Below are 19,910 nucleotides of genomic sequence, written 5' to 3'. Positions count from 1 at the left end.
ATGGGCAAAATCAACAAGGAGAGGCCACTGCCTTATAGTTGGAATGAGGTTCAACATGACTGTCCTCTGAGAGGAAAATTTAGAGACAGACATACAGAAGGGGGAAGGCCATGTAAAGATGGCGGCAGAAACCAAGGTTACAGAGATAGATGATTCCGAGATCGTGTTCTGGTAGTATTATATCAAGGGCAGCAGTCCTCACATACTTCACCCATCCTCAGGGTCCATGCTGAGCAATCCAAACTCTTCTGAAGATAGCTAGCCTGCCACTCTTACTGTAACCTAACTCTTCCTTGTAAGCTACTCTTTGTAGCTAACCCTGGGCAACGGGCTAGCTAATCTTGTTTTCTCCCAGATCAATTCATTCCACCAACCACACGTGCTAACTCTAACCTAAAGTTATGTACGTGAGTCAGGCCAGGACTGGAGCATAGCTCCGTGGTGGCAGACAGGAGATGCTGTGAGGGAAGGTGAACAAATATGAGTGCTTTGTCAGTCCTGTCTGCCAATATGCTCGGACCTCACCACAGGACTTCGCAGTGTGCTGCGACTTAAACTGAAACATAGAATGACTAGTTTAACTTTGCAGGAGAGCTCTTGAACTAGAGTATAACTTACATGGGAAAGATAAATTCTTTTATATGTTTATTGTTATGGAATTTATAAAATTAGCTACTGCAAGCTCTGAACTTCTCTATACTGCAGAGTGAGGCCCCCCTTTCACAATGAAACTTGTTGGAGAAATTGCTGGTTTCAGGCAGCAGGCAACTACTTAAAGCACAGACTTCGGTGTCTGACACAAAGGCTTCTTGGGGCTGATCCCACCATCTCTGGACTTCTGAGTCTAAGTTAGTCACTTTATTTCTTGAAGGTACATTTCTCCATCATTTCTATATATGAGACTGTTCTTTCACAGAATTGTTATAATGAGAGATGATATAATATTTTGAAGTACCCAGGACACTGAAATTATCATTTCAAAATAATAACACCAGGAGTAATAATAAGTAAAATGACACTAAGGTCAGTGCACTAAGTATTCAGTTATATTTTAAATCAATTTTCGCAGGCCATTGTAGTTTGTTTTGTCATAATTAGTAACTTGAGACGCATTTACTAGCCAGAGAAGTGGGTCAACAACTAATATGGCGGAAGAAGAGAGGTAATTCGCAGAAGTGGACCTCTGACCTCCTCACACATACCATGGTGTGCACGCATGCACATTACACATATACGTGAATGAAGACTGTAAGTAAAGAAAATGTTAGGAAATATCCCTAAATATAGACTTAAAGTTATTCTTAGGTGGTTAATGTTTACAGTGTTCAGTCTATATAGTAAGAAGGAAAAGCATTGGAAAAGAAATGATTTTGTATCACTCGTTACATAGATACAGAATTCTACCACCTACTATAATAACATTCTGTCCTACACCAGAGACTCTTATTTGGTGAAAGAATGATGACTAGTGTTAGTTTCACATTCACATAAAAGTAATCTGTAGATATGTAATGGTTAAGAGATATGGGTAAGAATTAATGTTCCATACCAAACATAATGGCTATCATGTGTAAGTTTGCTCATTTGTGTCTGTTACAGTATTTGAACTTGAAAAGAAATAGCCGGCTGCTTCCTTTTTCATTGTATGAGAAAATGTGGACTCCCCAGAAAAAAAATTGCAAATTACTAACAGGGATGCTGTTGCCAGGAAACCAGAACACAAATAGAAGATTTGAGAAACTCTCCCTTTGGCTCTAAATCAAGGATTATTCTAAATTGTGCAATATATGACTTTGGAAGGTCATGATTGTTTGAGGGTTATTTTTTTTCTGTTTTATAACTGTTTGAAAGAGTAGCAGTGGAAATAGAACTCAGATGTTTTCAAACAGTGGCAATGTGGGAAATGGGCTACAAGGTCCCAGAGGTTTTGGCTACAGACTCAGGGCCAACATTAAATGAAGGTCAGCTTTGTGTGTTTATGTATATACATATTTACTGTGTTGTCAAGGAAGAAAAATAAAATAAAAAAAGAAGGGCTTTGCTTTTCCACACATTGTGAAAGATCTGCCCATGTTCACCATTGCTTCTGATCACAGAACTTGCTGTGAGTTGCTTGAGCCTAAAGCAAAATGAGCTGTGAACCTTTTCTTTCTTTCTTTCTTTCTTTCTTTCTTTCTTTCTTTCTTTCTTTCTTTCTTTCTTTCTTTCTTTCTTCCTTTTTTTCTTTCTTCCGAGAAATTTATTCCAAAAGTAGGATTATTGGTAAACAGATTTTTTGTTTGTTTTTGTGTTTGTTTGTTTGTTTGTTTGTTTGTTTTTTGAGACAAGATCACTCCCCATATTGCCCAGGCTAACCTAAAAATAATGAGCTCAAGCGAGTCTCTTGCTCAGCCCTCTAAATATCTAGAAATACATGCACGCACTGCTGTCTGCCTTGGTAAACAAATGGCTTAAATCAGTGTCCTTTATTCAGAACTTGGTTTGAACAAAGCTACAACCTATCAGTGGACTGAGGGCGGGGCAAGGAAGGAGAAGAGGGAGGGAGGACAAGATTGGGAGGGGTTGAGGGAGGGGGCTGGCATGCAGAGTGAATAAATTGTAATAAAAAAATAAAAATAAAGAATTTGCCAAAATCAAAAGACAGCTATAGGACCATGATCAAAAACCCAAGCTTGGCTCTATACGAAGGCACCATTCATTTCTAGTCTTCAGCCCTAAAAATATTTTAACGTATCACTAAGACAGAAGTTCACAGTATTAAAGCAGGCAAAATACCGTTTTGTGTACAGTATACAAAAATCTGAGGGAAATTTAGTGAGCTGTTAAACAACTACCCTTGGACGTGAACACAACTAATGGCTCTTCCTTTGCTTTTTCTTAAATCTCTGTCCAAACCGAACAGAATTCATGTCATATCACAGTATAACCTTAAAACAATGACCGGATTTCATCCCTTTTCACTTCTTTTCCAATCACTAGCTTAACGATTTGGTGCACGAGGGAGGTGTACCTTGATCCTAAGTTAGGGCCCCTTAGTAGTAGAGGAGTGCCTGTGTTCTCTTTTCTCTCAGTGTGATGTTATATTTGTCACGGCTTAGCAGGAAGTGGCACTGTGAAAGTAATTCCATCACCAATTGAGAGGAAGGGCTCTCCCAGAGTGGGTGATACACAGGCCAGTTTTGCTGATTGGAATCTTGGCTGACCACATTTCATAAACTCACTTTCATTGCAAATACCATGAAGAAAGAAGGCTCAAGATAGGCACAAAAGAATAATCATGAAATAATTAAAAAGGCCTCAAACTAATGTTCAAACATGAAAACTGAAATAATATGATTTCCAAGCTTTAGCACTGAAGAAAGTATCAGGGGAAAAAAAATGTGGCAGTCATGTGTTAGAATTTACTGCAGTGCTGGCTGTATCGCCTTTAGTTTCTTTGTTAAGAACCAGTAGATTAGATACCTTGACCTTTTAGCCTGTTTACTTAATACATCTGTATCCCTCTCTTTCAGTAACATAGTCACACAATTCCCCTCAGGTCCTGTCTGTTGTCTGTCGCCATTTCTCCAACCATAAACTCCTTCTCTGACATCTTCCACTCCCTGATTTTAGAACAATGATAGTGGGCTGGGAGACAACTCAGTGGCTAAAGTCCTTGCATAATGACTGAATTTTGGAACCCAGAAACCCAAGTTAAGAGGGCAAATGGGCATGGCAACCCATTTGTATTTCTACACTCTGAAGGCAGAGACAGGATCCACCGAGCAAGTTGGCTACCAAGAACAGATACATCAATGAGCTCTAGGATTGATTGAGAGACCATGTCAATGAATAATGTAGAAGGATAATGTAGGATTATTCCCAGCATCAGCCTCAGGCCTCCATATCCATGGGCACACATGGAGAGTAACACCTTCATACACATACACGTGAAAAAAAAAATGGGAAAAAACAATAATCACTCATTTCTTAAGAATGCTGTTTAAACAAGCTGTATGTCTTTCAAGGATTCTTCATAACTGGATTGTATACACCACGGGGACAAAGACTAATATGGTATTTCTTAGTTTAAAAGTCTTGGCCATAAAATAAAAAGCTATCACATTTATGACGTTGAATTTACCAGTCAGAGGTTTACTGCATCATCTTTCTGCCTGGGCCCTAACAACTTTCCCAGGCACACAGACAATGGCTGTAAGAACACCTTTTCCAGTCATTTCAAAGGATGTTGAATTCTGCATGCTCAGACTGCAGCTCCTACTTCCACAGAAGCACAGGCTCCCTGACTATGGTTACCAGCGCCATCTAGAACCAGATGTTCTACTGTGGGATGCTGGACTGACTAAGACCCTTCTTTTCATTGCATGGACTCATAGGCATCTAATCTGGTGTTACATCTGCTATCCCATTTTCCACACAGCTCCTGATACACTGCCTAGATTTCTGTTCCTATTCTTTCTCCCTGTTCTGTTTTCACAGTGCCCACAAGTCATTCCAACTCTGTCTGCATTTCTGTATCCTCTTACCTATATAATTTTTCAGTTTTCTCTTTTACTTTATGTATATAGGTGTTTTGCCTGCAGGTATGTCTCTGCACCATGTGCGTGTCTGACACCTACAGAATCCAGAGGGCACTGGATCCACAGGAACTTTATGAGCTACCACATGGGTGCTGGGAACTGAACCCAGGTCCTCTGGAAGAGCAGCCAGTACTCTTAACTGCTGAGCCATTTCTTCACAGGCACCTTCAGGTCATTGTTTCTGTGTGCTGTGAAAAATAGTCTCACTACCTATGTTATTATTAGAATGTACATCTATGCAATCACTACACTTCCTCAAAATAAAAACCCAACTCTAGGGATTGGGGATACCATGCCACAAAGAGACAGAATGCTTGCCTGGCATGTCCAAAGCCTTGAGATCCATCCATCCATCCATTGACAGAAAAAGAAAAAAAAATCCATCGATGTTCTTTCTCTGGTGGCAGCAAAGTATAAGCTTTCTGTGCTTGTCTTTCATTAGTTGGACAGCCAATCCTACCTTATTCTCTATCATGTGATTTTCGGAGCGTTTCACAACCTTTCACTCATTTTCAGCCCCTATGGAGCCTTTCATAATATTTTCTAATTTTTCATCTATAGCATTTAATACTGAGATATATTAAACATCTTCTGTGTGCTGCATGTTCCTCTGCTATGTTAGGATGCTTGTTATCTATATATTTTAAAGAATATTCCTTCTTTTTTTCTTTTTAAAACAGGCATCATTGATGTTGTGCGCCATCCATCTGCTTCTAAGAACCTGACCACTCAGCATCCATGTTATCATATATATGTATGTATGTATGTATGTATATATATATATATATATATATATATATATACATATAAGAATCACAATACTTAAGACTTGAGTGTTCCCAGAAACCCACGCTTACAAAAACAAATAAAATAAATAAAAATGTCAAATTAGAAGAAATTCTCCTGAAAGATGAATAGTAACCACAAACTATTACTGTCTTTTTGAGAGAAAGAGTTGCAATGAGGGTTGAAAAGAAAAATGGCTGACCCTGTGGAGGTTCCTGGCCATCGTTCCGAAAGCAAATCTTTGAGAAGCCCTGGGTGCAGGGCTGAATGTCCAGATAGCCAGGGAGGCACTATCTTTTGAACTCAAGTCACTCACAGTCTTGAAAAATGTTTTAAAATGTTCTCCCAAGCCAATTTCTAAAACCTCTAAGGCCTAGAAATCTCATTAACAACTAAAAAGAAAACAGAATGAAGTGGCCTCCATCTGGGAGGATGATGTCATCTATCTCCCCAAAGAAAAGGCCACACTTTCCTTTGTGGAAGTTCATGGTGACATCACCTCCTGCTCACATGCCACTTAGCTCTTCCCCTGTTGGCTCCCTAGCTGAAGTGTCCTGCTGCCTTTGCAAATGTCACTCTCTGCTCACAAAGCTCCTTGACCTTGTTTGTATGCTGGATCCCACTGCCAATCGGGGAAGAGGCCTTGGGGAGCCTTGGGAAGGGAGGAGGGGTGTATGCAGCTGGCTGGCAGGCTCCTATTCACACAACTTATGGAAAGTTCTATACACCCTTTAGCGGCTCAGGCCAAGGCTCCCAGATAAAATTGAGCTTTGGAACAAAGCTGTTAATGCTGAATCCTGTGAACCGATTAGCCAGACAGGGCGACTGTGGCTGTTCCTTTATTTCCAGGGTGGGCTTCTCTTTGAAGATCTGCATAAAAACACTGTAGTGTGAGATTTATTTTGTGTCTACAGAGCTACATTCAAAATGGACCCATAGAGAAAGCCCGCTTGTAGATCCATTTTCTCAAAGTAAATAGAAGATTTGTGCTGTTGACAGAAAGGCACACTAGGTAAATGGATTTATTTATTACGGAGCAAAATGAATTAAGTGTGTAGTGGTTCCTGTGCCACAGTGCTCAGGAAATGATGTCACTGTCAATTCCAAGCTTTGCAAGCAAGCATTTGCTGAGCTCTTATAGCACTGTGTGGAAAGGAGCCAGAGGGGAGGGGGCTTCATACGATTTGATGCTGATGAAAAGAGAACAGAGATTTAACATCACTTCTCCTGGCCAGGTGAAGAAGAGATGCTTAGGGCCAGGTCAGGCATGGGATCTTGACTGACTCTGGGCAGAAATCCAGAGGATCAATGCACAATCTTGTCTTTGGCTTTTGTATACTGATGTGTTATATGTATTCATGTACACACAAACACATGTAATGAGTTATTACATTCGAAAATTGAGAGTCACATGCTGCAAAATGAATTTCAGTCGAAGATAGGCAGCATAAACCTAGGTAGCCCTACAGATTATGTCATCAGGTGACCTTCTAAGAATGCTCTGTGATGCTCATGATGATGAAATGGGCTAACAATGCATTATTCAAAACGTGTCCCTATTGTTTAAGGATGCATGACTATGTTTTGGGTATATTTTGTAATGTACTCTGTATTTTAAGACGGGAGTCTTACTTGTTTTTAGGAATTATGAAGACCATACCTAGGAAGACACTGTGGCTCCGATAGTTTCCTCTTTCTTTCTTTCTTTCTTTCTTTCTTTCTTTCTTTCTTTCTTTCTTTCTTTCTTTCTTTCTTTCTTTCTTTCTCTCTCTTTTTCTCTCTTTTTCTCTCTTTCTTTCTTCCTTCCTTCCTTTTCCTCCCTCCCTCCCTTCCTTCTTTCTTCATCATTCTGCATGCATGTGCTCTTGTATACCAGAAGAGGGCACCAAATCTCACTATACATGGTAGTGAGCCACCATGTGGGTGCTGGGAATTGAACTCAGCACCTTTGGATGAACAGCCTGTGTTCTTCACCTCCAAGCCATCTCTCCAGCCCCTGCAGAGGTCTCAATTTCATAAAAGACTTCCCTGTCTGCCTTCCTGACTGCCTAACTGCCCTCCTGCCTGCCTGCCTGCTTACCCCAATGCCATCTGATCTCTTTCTCTGTGTTCCCTCAGTCCTCACCTGATTTGATTGTGAATATTCATTTGCATGCTTAATGTCTTTCCTGTACTGTAATGGATATGGAAATTGAACCATTTCAGTGTCTGCAATTAGATCTATGTCCCTAGTTATGTCATGGTATCTACTATGAAAGCATTCCCTGATACCCATAACTATAATAAACAGAAGAATGACAGCTTATAATCTTTGTTTTCAGTTTTCCTTTGATGGATAATCAGGGTACCGTTCCCAGTGAAGACCTTCTGCCTGATGTTTACTCTGTTGACTCCTTCTCTCAAGTCATCCTGAAGTTACATAGTTCAGATATAGAACCTATAGAATATATGACATGATGATAACATGCCATAGCAATTAATTTTGTATTGGCTTAAGCTGCTGCTGCTCTCCTTCCAGGAGATTATTATCAAGTACCATTTTTATATAGTGGACAGTAGAGTTAAAACTTTTTTTTCTTTTTAGTTTTGGTCCTAACTAATAAAATATTGTTGCATAACTCTGGCTCTCAGCTTAGCAAATTTTCATCAAATGGGGAAAATTTTGCAATAGTAAACAGGAAAAAAGAATAGACAGAGGATGTCTTTGACTCTCTTAAAAGAAGACAGATTCCAAATAGAAGTGAAAGAAAAATCTTGGCTCAATAAAACCTTAGAGCTTTCAACAGGGGACTTGGCATATTGTCTAGAAGAACCCAACGATACAGTAATTTGGGCGTAGCCAGTAGCCATCCCTTCAAGCTTTTTAGGGTGGCCTCTACCCAGAGAAGCTAGAACAGCCTGGAGGGGAGGATGAGTAGTCTCTTGAATAAAAAGACCAACTAGCAAAAGTACTGCCCACATCTCTTCACTCTTCCAACCTGACTGCAAGAGTGCATTGTTTAGGAAGGGATTGAAAGTGACAATAATCAAACACTGACCAACTGAATCCAATCTCGTAGGGATTGGAACACAAGCCAGTCTTCAAACTCCTAGGCAATTCCTATGTGTACCTAAGATCAAGGAGCATATGTTGAAGCCTTTGGCCCATGACACTTCAATACCCAGAAAAGCTTTCTGCCCTTTAGAGTTTTGAAATAGAAAGTTGTCTCCTTCAGGGACCCTTGCAAACACCCTGGTACCACTTAAATCTAGATAGGACGCTATGTGATTTGAACACTTTGGAAGGATTCACCAGGTTCTGGGTAGACTGTCTTTCTACCATTTCACTTCACCAAGCTCAACACCTATTCTGTCTGCCCTAAAGCAGATTATCACTCTACCTACCCAAGCAGTTACCTAAATCTCTTCTAATTTAACTTCATTTCTTCTCAGAATGCCAGCAAAATTTAACTCTCACAGTTCCACAGATGTCTCAATAAGTTATCTAAAGCCTACCTCTAGGTTACTGCTTTGCTGTCATTATTTGTTGATGCTACTGTTTCCAAGGATTGAACTGGTATGGAGACAATTCTTGGCCAAATAACAATTATTAATACAACCAAAATCAACAAGGGGCTTACCATGAATGAACCACTGCATCTTAAATCCTTTCTCCCCTGATGGAACCCCATCTGTATGGAACAGTACATGAAGCTTGGAGCCTGTGGTAGCCCCTGATGGGGGGAGATTTGTTCCACAGTAGCGTCCCATCCGTTGTGGTCCGTCATAGAGCTGAAACCAAAAAGAAATTCTCCTAAGTAAAAATGCTGTCATAGAGCTGAAACCAAAAAGAAATTCTCCTAAGTAAAAACGCTGCACATGTTTTGTTGTTGTTAGTTTGTTTTTAGGGAAAAGGAGCTTTCTTTTCACTTAGGAAAAACAATGCCAGTCTTAAAATGTAGCCTCCTCATGTGGCAGGCCATTAGATTTCCTCTGAATCCCATGCAGTCTACATATATCACTTCATTCCACTTAAAATGAGCTGCCTGTGAGAACAAAATGGAAAATATCGAAAAATATGCAGACTATTCCTTTTTGTTAGTGGTTGTTTGTTTTGTTTTGCTGGAGAATGTCTCTCTATAGCCTTGGCTGTCCCGAAACTCACTCTGTAGATCAGGGTGGTCTTAAACTCACAGAGATCCTCCTGCTCGGCCTCCAGGGTGCTGGGATTAAAGGTCACCATGCCTGGCCTCTGATTGTTCTTATTCTTTTCAGGCTATTTTTCCCCCTTGTGGATCGACCCCTCCCGTGTTCCTGGCAAGCAGTCTATCATTCCGTCACCGGCAGCCTTTCCTGACCACTCTTCTAGTGAATGTACATTTTGTGCAAACTGATGAAGTTTCTTTTATTTACTAAAATGTGATATAATATGCTTTAAACACATTAACTCAGCTATAAAAACCTTACAACCAAATTTTACAAAGCACTTTTGTGAACCTTGCCTAATTGCAATGACCAGATGTGATTTTTTTTCACCTCTGAAGCGCCCCCCCAGGGGAATTTTGATACAGGGCTTCACTCTCTAGCCAAGCAGGATTGAAAATCACTCTGTAACCCAGCAGGGCTTATGTGTGTAACAATCCACCTGCCTCAGCTGCTCATGTGCTGGGTTTACAGGGCTGAGCGCCCATACTTTGTGAAACCCTTAGTGTTTTACTTCTATGCATCCTTCACATCCCCTCCCTTCCTAGTGATGGGCACAGCATCCTCTTGCCCCTGCTGAGTGTGAGTTTCCTTAGGGAGTTTCCTGGGTTTCCTGTCCCTCACTGTTAAGAGCAGAGCATTATGAGGACAGGATTCCAGTGCAGCTCCTGTGAATGGAAACTTTGGTTTCTGCCATGAATGCATGTACTTTAAGAACTTAATTAGTACTACTGCTTCTGTGTAGCTAGATAAAAATTTGAATTATAGGATTGTAAATATCAGTCTAGTAATTTCCTGAAGTTTACTATAGGGTTTGGATGAGTTTTGTTCATTCTGTAGAGTGTTGACTTAGGTGTTGTCTTGTTCAAAGCTCATAATAAATCACAGATTTTTTTAATGTTGGCCCATCTCATCAAATTCTCAACCAGTTGTTCATTATGCTTGTGAGATGTGGGGAAGGTCAGAAGAGATTTAAAATGAGAAACAGAGTCCAATATGCCATTCACCACTTGGTATTAAATCATGATTTTTATATAAAAGAATAAAGATAGTGTTCTTTTCTCAGGTTTATTACTTTACCTCTCCTGTTTCTGTTTTGCAAATATTCTTGCTTAAAAACTTATGTTTCTTATCAGGTTTCTATCATACTACAGGCACTGGCTAGTTTTATAAAACCTAGAGTCATTTGAGAATATGGATCGTCAGTTAGAAAATACCCTCACCAGATGCCCTCACCAGATTGGCTTCCGGGTAAGCCCATGAAGCATTTTCTTGATTAATAACTGATGTGGGAAGGGCCAATGGGCAGTGTATCCCTGAGGGTGGTGGTCCTGGATGCTATGAGAAAACAGGCTAAGCAAGCCATGAAAAGCAAGCCGGGAAGTCACATTCCTTCATGGTCCCTGCTTCCAGTTCCTGCCTCCAGCGTTCTGTATTGACTGTCCTCCTTGATGGACTCTAATGTGGAAGTTAAGCTTAAAATGACCTCTTTCTTCTTAAGTTGCTTTGGACATGTTTTTTTTATTGCAGTAATAGAAACTCTAAGAGTACTACTTATAGACAAAAGCCAGGTGAAGGAGGGAGATGAAAAGAAAGAGGAAGACAAAAGAAAAAGAAGAAAGAAAGAAAAGAAAGACGACACAACAAGAAAATCAGAAAAGGAGAAAGAGAAGCCAAAGCCCTTCACCTCAAGTCTTGGGCTCTATCACCTTCTCAAGCTGGAGGTAAGAGCAAGATGAGGCCAAGCTGTACTGTGAATGCTCCCAAGCAGCCCTGGGAATTCTCCTCAATCACTGTCTCATAGCAGACTGTGTTTCTCGGGGTTTTTATCAGTTTTATTGTATGAAGTCTACTTTGAAACTAAATATAAAAATAAATACCCTGTTGCCAGATAATGACATACTAAGCGAGTCTTTCAGCTTACAGTGTTTAAACCCAAGAGATTCTAACTCTGGATTGTGCTTTAGTGACCAGAGCTGAAATTACTTGGTTTTTAACATTCAAAACCTTAGGTAAGCACCTTCATGACCGTAAGCACCCTCAAGCTGAGGGAATGCAGTAAGCCCTGGGTAGCAGCAAGCTGAGGAACATGGTCTGATTCTATACAAGGTCACTATATATTATAATACATTACAGAGAACCATTTTTCTTCCAAGCTCAACAAGATTAAGAGCTGTGACCTTTTACATGGTGTAGAGAGCATTTTTTCTTCCTTTCTAATGGGATTTCTCCACTAAATAAGAACTCCTAGATGCCAGAAGCTAGTGGTCCTAAAAAAGCACATTGTGAGTGGGACTGAGCTGAGTTGGTGGGCAAGGAAGATGGGTTTGTGGAAACACTGAAGAAGACAACTAAATGTCGTTCTCCTTTGGGAAGGATGAAATGAAACATTACAATAAACACCAACTGGACATATTTGAAAATGTTTAAATAAAATGTCAAGTAAATTAATGAACTAATTAGTGAACAACAATCCTTCTACTAGAGAGGAGGAAAACCCAGCAGGTTCCTTCAGTTTTATGTCCTTTTAACATTTACATTTAATTAAATCAGATTTTTTTGTTTATATTCACACAGATGGCTAATGTCACCTCCACAATTCATTCTCGAGTGAACTCATCACATAGAAAGTAACAGTCATTTTTCAAAGTATACAAATACCGTCACCATGGAAACCAGTTGGTATCTTGCTGCTCTTGATTCTGTTTTCAAGGCAGAATGTTAACCACAGTACAGCCCAGCTGTGACTCATAGCCACGACCAGAAAAGTTGCTGGCTTTGACCTGATAAAACTATGAAGATCTACGCCACAGAACTATTGAGACATTCTAACTGAGCTAACTTAAAGCAAACTGGAAACTACGGACAAGAATGTCTCACCTTCAATAATTTGTGTCACTGCAAGTCTTTTTTTTTTTTTAATACTTAAAATGATTCTCACTTTGTCACATTGGCCATCAAACATTTAAAAAGTGATGTGTATCATAAGGCCTTTTGTAGTCAATCTTGTCAGTTTGTCTCTTAGGAACACCATTCATGTATGATGTTTGTAGTTCAAGTCTCTTTCACCTGCACCTTATCAAGAACATCTCAGCCCTTGTCAGGACACACAGAGAAGGAGGAGTTGATTGCCTAGGCTACACTTCTCAAAATGCTGAGCTACATGGTTACTTCCTATGTGTTTGACAATCTGGTGCAAACACGGGAACCATTAGTGATTTCAGACTCCAATTACAATATGAATAATTCATGGATCCCCTCTCAATATTAAGGGTTCCAAAGCAGATGATATAAAATTGAAGGCACACACAGTATGTCAACAACTTACAGTGACAGTCCAATTATTGTGATATTAAGGTTTCTTAAAACGACAGTCCAATTATTGTGATATTAAGGTTTCTTGAAATGTTATCTATTATTATTATAGTGTGCTTGTATGTGCTATATGTACATGAAGGCAGGTATGCAGGCATGAAACAGAATTCACCAGGAGGTCAAAAAAGAACTTTCAGAATCTGTGTTTTCTTTCCACCATGTGGGTTCTGGGGATCAAACTCAGCTCATCTTTTACCTGCTTAACCCATCTCCCTGGCTTACTAAGATAATTGTTTTGTTTATTTATTTGCTTGTTTTGTCTTTGGTAATTTTATTTATGAGTATTTATATCATGTTTCTACTTTCTCCTACCTCCAACTCCTCCCATGCCTCACTTCTCAAATCCATTGCCTTTTAAAAAAATATTGTTTTAGTACTTTTAAAATTTTTTATTACAATTCATTCACTTTGTATCCCAGCTGTAGCCCCCTCACTAGTCCCCACCAATCCCATCCTCCCTTCCTCTTCTCCTCCCATGCCCCTTCCCAGTCCACATAGGGGAGGTCCTCCTCCCCTTCCATCTGACCATAGCCTATTGGGTTTCATCAGGACTGTCTGCATTGTTTTCCTCTGTGGCCTGGTTTTGTTTTTTGTTTTTAAATTTGTATTATTGCACATGTATATATGTGTGAATGATGTTTGTTTGTTTGTTTCATATGAGCATTGGTACCCAATTGGAGGTCAGAGGACAATGAAGGTGAGGAATTAATTCTTCCCTTCTACCATGGTATCTAGGAACCACACCCAAGTTGCCTGCCTCACGGTTGCAAGTGCCTTCACTCACTGAATCATCTCACTGGCCCTGGAGATTAAAGTACCATGGCTTTCAGACATTGTGGCACATGCCTTTAATCCTAGCACTTGGGAGATAGAGGTAGATGGATATCTATGAGTCTGAGGTCAGCCTGGTCTCCACAGTGAGTTCCAGAACAGCCAGGGCTATGTAGAGAGACCCTGTCTTAAAAAGCAGTCAACCAGACAACAAACAAACCAACAAAAAGTCCCCGTCTTTGTGGGCACTTTCAGAATCACTGAAAATTAGTAAGTGAGCATAACCTCATGGCACATGTTCTCTGATAAATACCACAGCAGGCCCTCCCTGTGATAATGCCAAGAACTCTCGAGAAGAGAAATGTGTTCTTCATGAGTCTCTTTTTGAGCTGTCTTATGAAGCTCTTTTGTGACTTGAACTTTGTGACTATAATGAATGAAGATGGTAACTAACTGGCATATTAAGTGGCACATATGATGAATAGATGGACATTTTCTTAAATACTGAGAATGTGGATTGACAGCTTAAACAGTCCTCAGATTAGCACAAAATGTATTCTTTGTGCATTATTTTTCCTTTCCTTTTTATTTTTCTTTTCTGGTCCTGGAGCACAACCCCAACATCTTTTTCAATACTAGGCAACCACTGTACCACTGAGCCAAACCGTGATCAAAAGTATTGGTTTTTCTTTTTTTTTTTTCTTAACTTTCTTGAATTATGTCTAGAAGTAAATTTCATTTTCTCAGTTGCAGATTACTTTAAACAAATTAAGACTTTCTTGTATGACGCTATTAAAATTGGAGTAAAGATGGAAATTTTTCATCCCATCCTATTGTATGTAAATCTTGGAAACTTCCAAGGAAAACTGCTTCAGATCTGAACATGTAACTGGAGTAAAGAAGACTCTTCAGGTGCAGCAGAGACTAGCTTTATGCAAACGGAAACTCTAGTCAAGGAAGCTGATTCAGCCCCTGGGAAGGAGTTCTGAGATGGGCTCTTTGGAGTCAAGTGTGATTGATGGAAGCAGTCAAGTCATTTCCTTGTTAGGACATCCATAGACAGTGTGGTCTGAATCAGGCAGTCTAGTTATAGGAACTTTGCTTACCACACAGTCTTGTAGAAGTTACTGAACTTCTCAAAATCCAAGCTTTTTTATGAATGTGCAAGTTTGGCACAATCTGGTACTTACAGCTTTGTGGCAAATGAGAATACAACGTGGCAACAGTGTCTGACATGTAGACTATGTTTGAAATGTCCTTCTAGCTTTTGGTCAGACATTAAGAGAACACAATTATTATTTTTTTTATTTTCTAAAGAAACCACTCAAAATTAGCTTTGCAAAACGAAACACGAGTCTAGACAGCTGAGGCTGACTCATGTTTAGCATTTCCCAGAATGCTCACTGGCTGAGAAGACAGGGAAGAAATGAATCAAGGGTGGGGAATGGATAGCCTTCACTTGCATCCTGTTGCTGCGGTAACCTTGGTTTGAGCGGCTACTGCATCTACCACTGACATTCGGGGTGTAGAGCGAAATGCAAATCATCCAGTGTGTGGTGGGAGAAGTATGTGCAGGAGTTGAAGAAGTGTGGCCCCTCATGACAGGGGATGGCCCAACAAGAGAAGGGACAGTAGAAGCCGCTGAGGCTAACTGATGAGGTCAAAAGGGGATGGGCGTGCTGAAGTCAAAGTTCTTATTCTTATTTTAGTGACCTTTCTCCTCATTGTCCTATCTACCTTGTAGCTCCTGCTGCTTAAGCCTTGGAACTCAAGAGGGCAGGAGCTGCTGAATTCTTGAAACACCTGTTCATTCCTCTCCTTCCCCCAAAACACAACTGTAGGATGCCTACAGCCCTGACTCACTGTTTTTCCAGTGCCGCAGCTGAAGCCAGGGTGTGGTGCAGTCTGGAAAAGAACTCCACCTTTGAGCTGCATCTCAAGCACATGACAGTCTTTGCTGTCAAGTTTTACACACATTGTCTTAGCAAGCATGAGGCTTTTAAATTGTAAGGGTTTTAGAATGTTTCTGTAATTCTACCAAATAAAAATCACAGAGTAAGATATGGATACACAGTTGTCCGTATGAATAGGAAAACCCAGGGTCTGGGGAAGACATCGCTGAACTGCAGACAGTTAGACAAGTGTTGAAGAAGGCTAATAGTGCACCATACACTCTAGAATGTTCCACCATAGCTCTTTGGAGGCTTGGTGCCTCTCCCCACTAAACATGCAGCCACTCACTCACAACACACTGGCATCTAAGACACACACACAACTCTTCTCTATGAAAAAAGCCAGGATGCCATGTGCTGCCAGGGTGGGGCAGGAAATGTGAAATACCCATCTAAAGTCAATGATTACTCATAATGCTAGGCTTTGCATGAGATTGAAAGACTAGCAGAAGACCACATTTTGAGTTATTTTGTATCACTTTGAATTAGAGGTTTATCTCAAATCCAGATGGCTTAGCGGGCTCTCTGTGGGCTGGCTGGTTCCCATCTACTCTTTCTGCATTTATAGTTTTAAGTCCTGCTTTCTATGGACTACTTGCAGCAGAAGCCACAAAGGCTGATTTCAGTTCTTTTGTTGTGTTTTTTGTTTGTATTGTTTTACTTTTTAAATCAGTATATAATCATGGATGTAGTTTAACATTTAACTACAAAGATGTTTATCTCAGAATTGTTTAGGAAACTGAAAATTCAAAGGTCTCTAAATGCCTCACAGGGTTAGGGCTGCACTGTGATAATAGAACAAAAAGTGGAAAATAACACACATGATAGATATGCCCCATAGAAAAATGTCATCACAGGGTAGAATTCAGGATAATCCTATGAATATTAAAATAAAATAAACATAAAAAGAGAAGAGGAAATAACTATCACCAAATATTATTAATGATGGTCAGATTTTAATTTTTTGTTTTGTTATCCTCTAGGCTTTTTTGTTTTTCAATCTTCTGCGATGACTCTGTGTTCTTTTTTGATTAGATAAATCTATTTATAATGCATTATCTTTGGGAACTATTGCTATCATAATATAAATACTCCCTAGTCATGCTTCCTCTGTGTTAGAGTTCCACACTTCTCTAGGCCACCAGACACTCAGCTGGCCCACTAAAAATATTCTGCTATTTCCATATCTCCTTTCTATACTCAGGCTCAAACAGCAACATTGCTGCCCTAAAAATGTGTTACAAAAAGGAATCTGCCCCAGCTTTATTTTCAAACCATTTTTGTCCTGACTATATCCCTTTTCACGGTAAGTACTCTTTTATTATTAATTATTCTAACTCTTCATTAAAAATGATATTCTTAGAAGTCCAGGGACTTCTATAAATACCGGTTTTCATAGCCACTAATGGAGCAGTGAGTGCCTTGCTCTCTCCCTAGGGGGAAGGGAAAGGCTTTGAAATCTAAGAACACTCTCCTGTGACTACAGAAATGGTTAATTCCATAAGCTGCAGCCTTACCACTGCCAACTGTCTTGCCATAGTGAAGCACTAAACACTTTAAAAATATATTGTGCCTCCTCAAAGCCTCAGCATCTGCTGCAGATGGACCCTGGGATGCAGAAAAGTCTAGTTCATAGAACACCTTGAAATCACAGAACTTGAGCATTGCAGATCTATAGTGCCTCGAATGCCAATTTCCCCAGTTCGCCAGAGCAGAAAGAGTGAGCCTGTTAAATAAGAACTGGAATTAAAATGAAAGCAGAGGGAAGCCAAGGAGGGGGGCCCGCAAGATAGATCAAAACGGATATGAAAATGCAATGATTACTTTGAATGCCAACTTAAAAAGCGTATGTATGTATGTATGTATATTAAGTCTCTAATGCTGCAATTGGAAATCTTCTCCATTTTAAAAATTAAAGCAAAATTCGCGACTAGGATTGATGATGTTTAAAGCTCAACCCTGTTACCAGCCCCTTCCTAGCGGCCCAGTGTCCCTGCACAAACGATAGCAGACACCTCTGTGCTTTTCTTCTTTTGGCTTGAGTATGGAAAAGAGGGAGGAGAGGACACACCAAGAGGGAAGTGTTGTGGGAAATAATTTCAAGCTTTGAGCATGTAAAGGGATTTTTAAGTGGCTTAAAGATAGTTTAGGAAATTGTGGTAGGTTTGGTTTTTATTCATCTGTGCCCCTTGCCTCAAATCTGAGAGGCTATGAAGAGCAGAAACCAAAACTCTTTTGAACCAAGGGCAGGCTTTTGAAGTCTGGCACCTCAGCCTCATTATGTACAGCAAATTAATCACATGAAAATTCTTAATCGTGAGGATGCTCAGAAGAGGGCAGCTTTTTTTTTCTTTTATTTCCCCCCTAATAGGGGTCTTATGTAGCCACTCTGGCCTTTAACGGATCTCCGTACCTCAGCCTCTGAAGTGCTGGCATTACAGGTACATGTCACCATTCCCTGCCTGAAAATAATTTTGATCACCTTAAAGTAAAGATCTCTTAAATTTTTAAAATAATAAAAAAGTCACATTTGTCCAGACAACACTGTAGTCATCATTTCATATATGACGTATCTTGGACTGCTTAATGACGTTAATGACGTAAGAGAGTTCAGCTTTGCTGCTGTACTTTTCAAAGTTCTGAATGGATTCTCAGAGCTAGCATCAAGACAAAAACAGAATGACTCACATATAGCTTCTACTTCTACTTGCTTGTGAGTGCCAGGTGGCCCACCAGCTTCTCTGAGCTGTAAGCAGACTGCTAAAGCCGTAGCACCGGACTTCCTCTAAAGGACAGTTCTAGGAAGCATGACTCATCTGCTCAGGAAATGAACAAGGCGGAGCCCTCCTGATCACAGTCAGAGCCCCTGTGCCCCACACAGAGTCCCTTTTGCTTCTCTGCTTTGCTCTAACCAGGGAGTGAGATTTTTAATTCCTCAGATTCAGACGGAGGAGCCTTGTGGCTTCTGCAAGGAGGCTGAGAGGAAGAGGGAAGGACCCCTGGTCTCCACACATGAGAACACTCTGTGTTCAAGTCTTTTAACCATAGTTAGGAAACTGTTCTGTAGACTACTGCTTTGGTGTGGGGCATGTAAGTATCTATTGTAGAGGGTGTTTTCATGAGTGTGTGAGAGTCCACATGTATGCTGGCATGCGGAGGACAGAGATTAACACTGCCTATCTTCAGCTGCTCTCTATTATGTGAGAATTTCTCCCCAGGTTGGCTGGCCAGATCCTGGGATCCTGCAGCCCCCACACCCTTGTCTCCACCAGTGCTGGGATTGCAGAGACATGAGGTGTGCTACGACAGCCAGCTTCTTACACAGGAGTCTGAACTCAGGTCCTCATGCTTGTGTGACAAGTACTTCAATAACTGAAACAACTCCTCAGGTCTCAACTATATCGCTTTTGGCTTAGTGCAAACGGCTCCAGAGCACAAACAGTAGTCTGCGGTTCTGTTCATGCTAGAAAAATAATGCACTGTTTATGGGCACACGTCCTGTGCGGGGCATTAGTCTGGGTTAAAATTCCTAGCAGCTTTGTAATGAAGTCAGGACTGTCATCTCCACTGTGGAGTTTTACAAACTGAGAAGCCTGCAGGTTCAGTAATGCAGGATTGAGAAATGCATTAACTATTCAAGGGAAAATGTTATTGGTTCCTTCACCAAAATTTTTCTTTCTGAAAAACAAACATTGTTAAATTGTAGCAAGTGTCCTCATTCCCTGTTAAGAGATTATAAAGAACAACAAAACAAGTTTTTAAAGCTGTAATGACAGTTTCCAAAACCTCTATGTGCCAGTGGAATCTTCCTTTCATTCTATTTCCTCACAGAAATTCAGTTACACAGGTAGACTGAATCCTTTGTGTCAAGTACCCGGATACATTAGGAAGCTGGCTGCAGACAGGAAGCAAAAGGGAAGAGAAGGATCCTAAGGGCTGATGATGGCAGTATTAACTCCCTCAGCCTGCAGGATGGGTGCTCTGTGAATTCCTATCTAGTTCAGGAACAGCACTTCAGTTAGTACCACTAACAACCCTTACCATTTGTCTGCTGTATGCTCAGCCTTCTTCATGCTTATTAACTCATTTACTTTGATTGTTCTATCTTACTGAGGGAAATGAGGCATATGGAGGCTGAACAACTTACCCAAGGCTATCCAAGCTTAGGTTTAGAGTCAGGCTTACAGGCTCTTACAGAATCTTCCTTTTGAAATATCATGCTCTACAGAGCAGCACAGAAAAGACTGAGTAGGATTGCTATGGG

General features: G+C 40.4%; 1 protein-coding gene across 2 annotated transcripts in view; it reads right to left on the bottom strand.

The window, feature by feature from the left end:
- Cubn (cubilin) overlaps window positions 1-19,910 on the bottom strand; it is a 226,607-nt gene that overhangs the window by 123,286 nt on the left and 83,411 nt on the right. For both annotated transcript variants that reach the window (XM_055593908.1, XM_055593909.1), the window contains one exon: window positions 8,987-9,137. In XM_055593908.1, coding sequence (XP_055449883.1) covers window positions 8,987-9,137 — 151 coding nt within the window. The remainder of the gene's footprint in view (window positions 1-8,986; window positions 9,138-19,910) is intronic.

The sequence above is a fragment of the Psammomys obesus genome, unplaced genomic scaffold (genome assembly GCF_907164565.1).
Source record: "Psammomys obesus unplaced genomic scaffold, mPsaObe1.curated_primary_1811, whole genome shotgun sequence".
Classification (NCBI taxonomy): Eukaryota; Metazoa; Chordata; class Mammalia; order Rodentia; family Muridae; genus Psammomys; species Psammomys obesus.
This window is presented reverse-complemented; position numbering and strand designations above follow the sequence as displayed.